A 4,594-nucleotide genomic window follows, 5' to 3' on the forward strand; every position below is an offset into this window, starting at 1 on the left:
TTACACTCAATTGAAGGACAATTTCCTTTACAGACATGATGAATGATGAAGGGAATTAGTTGACAATTAATTATAACAATAGTTTGTCTTTAGTTAGCTTATTAGGTAGGTTTGTATAAGTAGTTTGGTTTACATTGTACAAGTAATTAGACAAATTTTAGATTGTACCACAGTACACTGCCAGAAATTAAAATTCAAGAGAAATCAACAATTAGAAAACAGAAATTAGGCATAACTCAAACTCACAAAATAATCTCATGTAGTTGCAAGAACGAATTAAGGTCATATAATGAAAATTCAACGATTAATGACTGAAATTGGGAAAAACTGAAACTCACAAAACAATCCCATGGAGACAAAGAAGAACTTCATAGAGAGAGGAGAGAAAGAGATAAGGAAGAGAAGCTTACCGGCTAAGGGGTGACGACCGACGTCCACAATTTGAAGCTTCAGGTTGATTGCAGAGGTTTGGAGAAGACGGGGGTGGTGGCGACGGGGTGGTGGTGGCGAGGAGGAGGAGATTTGAACGGACGGGCAGGAGGGGGCAGTGGTGGTGACGAGACTTAAGATGGCCGGAATGGGGAGAAACGCGGACGGAAGGAATGGGGGTAATTTAGGAGAGAACGAGCGCGGATGGGAGGAAAAAATTGGGGAAAAATTTTGGGGAAAAATTAGAAGGGGAAATTGTGTTTTTTTAAAAATACAAATATGTAATTTTAATTTTTTAAATATAAAATAATAAATTTTTTAATGGTAACATTCTATGACATTAAATAACTGTCGCGAAAAGTGTTTTTCAAAAAATTCTGTCTTTTCCCGCCAAAGACGCGAATTTTCTATTTTGTGATAGTTTTTTATTTTCCCATTCATTTTGTGAGATATATAACTGTCATAGTAGACAAATTTTCTTCTAGTGATTATAGTTCATTTGACAACTCTACCCATGTTTTAAGTTGTAATCGTGACTTTTATCTATGTGACTTTTAATGGGCAATACTACAATCGAAAACATCATCATCGATTATACAGGCCCAAAGGCAAACAAAGTGCTTACCTTCTGAAAAATCTTCTTTTTATAGCGATACCCCTGAGAAAGTAAACAAATGAGTAACTTTTATGAGCATGATTTCACAGGAAGAACAAGTGGGAGGTAAAAAACCCAATTTTACATTGTGATACTAGTTGGGTTGAAGTTACCAGAAGGAACTGACATCATTGATATTAGATGCAGTTTCAAAAATGGTCATAATGTTAACCATGCATTGACATGAACAAAAAACAAAATCCTGAATTTCAACGACTTTGAGAATTAGTCGTTATGTTATCCATATTGTAACAATATATCAAAGCTATGAAGTTAAGAGCGTAGAAAGCACCTTTGAGTAGTACTCAATTATGACCATTTTTATAATCCTTGTCCCTGAATGCAATATCCCCAAACTTTTTCATGTTTAGCTAGTTCCTACAAGATAAATTGTTTCACGTTATACAAATGTTATAATTCAACCTAAAAATCATAAAGAAGATAGGATGCATGAATGAAAATATTTGGCATGATGTGCCAGCAAAATTATAGTTACTTACTATGGAGTCAAACGAAAGATATTCTTCAGGAGTCACCACCATGGTAGAATACACAATCACAAATGATAGCAAACACCTGTCACCAAGAAATAAAGAAAAAAGAAAATAATATTTTGCTTAAGATCAGTTAAACATATGAACCATATATGTGAAGTTTGTATAATATTGGCAACTGACCTTAGATCATGATTAAACCTACAAAACAGACAAACATTGAAAAATAGAACACCAATAATCTCATGACAAATAAACAATAAAAAACCTGAAGTGAAATTAGTTTTGAAAATATATATATCCAAATCCTTTGTTCCAGCTAGATTGACAACTACAGTAGCTAAAAGTATCTCGAGAATCTCAGCTTTTAGCCACTCTAGTTGCATCTAGCTAGTAATTGTTTTGAAGAAATCCCTTCCTGTTGAGCTAACTACAAAGGAAGAATCTAGAAGTCACTATCAAGGAAGCATACATAAACATGTTGACAAGAATCTAAGGAACCATTCCTATAAAAGTAAAACTATGAGGGTGATGTTTTTCCTACAAAGAACCATCAATATATCACAAAAACCATCAAAGAAAAAAATTCAATAAGCAAAACATTTAGGTCTTAAGTGTAAATAAAAGACAAGAAATATATAGAATTTTGAAAATGGAAAACAATTAGGGAAAATTGTAAATAAACTAAGGTAAAAGCTTAAATTTGTATCTCTTTAGATAACTTCTTGAAACTGCAAATTCTGAAGTTAGTCTCGCGACCACGTCATGATCACATAGTGTTTATATTTATTATCAATTTGAAAATTTATATTCTCAATTTGAAATCACTACTACCAAAATTGGCTTACTTGACGTTTTTAAAAGCGTCAAGTAATGGACTGTTAGGTATAGTCACATTACTATACACTAGAAAATCGTCAAGTATACAGTTACTTGACATTGTATTAACGTCAAGTAATCTATCACACTTGACGCTTATTATGTGTCAAGTGAGGTTATATACATGACACCTTTTATGTGTCAAGTGAGGTTATATACATGACACCTTTTACGTGTCGAGTGAGGTTATATACATGACACCTTTTACGTGTCAAGTGAGGTTATATACATGACACCTTTTACGTGTCAAGTAGAGTCCTATACTTGACGAGTTTTGCACGTCAAGTAGGATCGTATTCTTGATATTATTTACATGTCAAGTAAGATCATATGCTTGACACTATTTACATGTCAAGTAAGATAATATACTTGATACTATTTACTCGTCAAGTAAGATAGTATACTTGACGCTATTTATCCGTCAAAGTAAAATTGTATATGTGATTTAAGTACGATAGTATACTTGACATATATTTAACATCATGTATAGCATTTATTAATATATTTAATATACAAAATGTTCCATTTTCTGTTTTTTTCATTACGTACATTCATTTCAATAAAACATATTCATCAACAAAATAAACTCTCCAACCAATAGTTACACAACAAAAAATGACCAATAATTTAGTATTATTATAACACCCCGAACTCTAAGGTATCTTACTTTTAAATTAAATTGCATTTTAATTTGAAGATTTTTTTTTTTTAGAAAAGAAGTTAAGGGAGAAAGGGGATTAGAAATGTTATAATAATAATAATACTATATATTTATTATTATTATTATTATTAGTTATTATATTAAATAAGAGAAAAGGTAAATAGAAAAAAGAAAAGAAAAGAATTTTTTTTTTCCTTCCTTCTTCCTCCCGCGCGCAAACCCCCCTCTGCTCCTTCTTTCAGTTTTCTTTTCTTTTCTACCCAGCCGCCGCCCACCCTCCTTTTCCTCTCTTCTTCTTCTGTTCGCCGATAGAGACTTTCTCACCAAGTAGCTGCATATACAAAACTGCATAAAATGGTTATGTGAAATTAACAACTTCGAATTATTATTATCTTTTGTCATACGTATACCTGTTTCAGGTAAGTAGAACCCTTTTGTTTATAAGTCTTCAAAAAATCATCCACATTTTTTATTTCGTTGGAGGACAAGCGTTGGAGATATGCACCATTTTTGGCAATTCCTTCTAATCGCCAGATTTTATCTCCCCTACTTGGAGGGTGGTGTTTCTTGTACCCTTATGCATCATAATAAACAGAAAACAAAAAAAGGTTTGAATATATTCACCAACTTTGATCTAAAAATATAAGGACTAAAGGGAATCTGAATGAAATACGGCCATTGGAAGGACTAAGATATATATAAAAATATAAAATAAGTCTCAAAAAGGGATCTCCAGAGAATGATATTTTCACTTAAAAAGAACTTTGCATTTGAGAAAAAAAAAAGGCATACCTTCACCACGCTGATCCATCACTCTAAAAGGTTCGGAGATAGCTCCCTCAATTCTTGGAAACTTAGTTTTGATTTCGTCATCCACAAATTTCACTCCCAATCTAAACTTCTTAGTTTTGGTCCAACTTGAATTGTCACTAAAGCTCAAATCATTAAGCTGTACAAACCCATTTGCCAAGCGAATTATCTTATCATTCCCAACAATGGCATGGTTAAGTGGCATGGTTAAGATGAAATCGGGGGTGGGTGGGGGAAAGGGAGATTGGAAAAGTGGGGGAATTTTAGGGAAGGGGAAAAGAGGGAGAAATTAAAAAAAGAAAAGGTATTTTTATAAAAGAAAGTTTTTAAAAGGTAGGGGTTTTGGGAAGAGTTTTCTTGAGGAGAGAAAGGGGAAGATACAAAGAGAATATATATTTAACAATTTCTTTAAAAAAAGTTTAGGGAAATTGAAAGTAAGGGTGAAAGTTTGAAGTTTTTCAGCAACATTTAAGTTTGTTTCTAAAACTATATAGATTTTAATTACATTATTTATGTGTGTTACTAATTCTTTTAGTGACGTGGATTAAAAATGTGACACTAATAATAATTTTTTGTGACATTTTTTTTTGCTTCTTTACAAACGAACTTTTACTAACAAAAATAACTTGCGCCACTAAAACTTTGCCATTGAATCATAAATTTCTT

General features: G+C 32.3%; 1 protein-coding gene across 1 annotated transcript; it reads right to left on the reverse strand.

Annotated features, from left to right (window-relative positions):
- Nucleotides 1-3,073: 3,073 nt before the first annotated feature.
- LOC116406353 (calmodulin-binding protein 60 A-like) lies at nt 3,074-4,154 on the reverse strand. The gene is made up of 3 exons (XM_031890069.1): nt 3,911-4,154; nt 3,529-3,692; nt 3,074-3,449 (listed from the first exon to the last, which is right to left on the reverse strand). Exons 1-3 carry the CDS (start codon nt 4,131-4,133, stop codon nt 3,375-3,377), a joined length of 462 nt encoding a protein of 153 aa, XP_031745929.1. The 5' UTR covers nt 4,134-4,154; the 3' UTR covers nt 3,074-3,374.
- Nucleotides 4,155-4,594: the final 440 nt, after the last annotated feature.

The sequence above is a fragment of the Cucumis sativus genome, unplaced genomic scaffold, assembly GCF_000004075.3.
Source record: "Cucumis sativus cultivar 9930 unplaced genomic scaffold, Cucumber_9930_V3 scaffold91, whole genome shotgun sequence".
NCBI classification, from domain to species: Eukaryota; Viridiplantae; Streptophyta; class Magnoliopsida; order Cucurbitales; family Cucurbitaceae; genus Cucumis; species Cucumis sativus.

Coding starts and splice junctions, on each gene's coding strand:
- LOC116406353 (XM_031890069.1), bottom strand. CDS start 4,133: ATGCCACTTAACCATGCCATTGTTGGGAATGATAAGATAATTCGCTTG. Junction 3,693..3,910: donor GATGGATCAGCGTGGTGAAG/GTATGCCTTTTT, acceptor ATGATGCATAAG/GGTACAAGAAACACCACCCT. Junction 3,450..3,528: donor GTTCTACTTACCTGAAACAG/GTATACGTATGA, acceptor TTGTATATGCAG/CTACTTGGTGAGAAAGTCTC.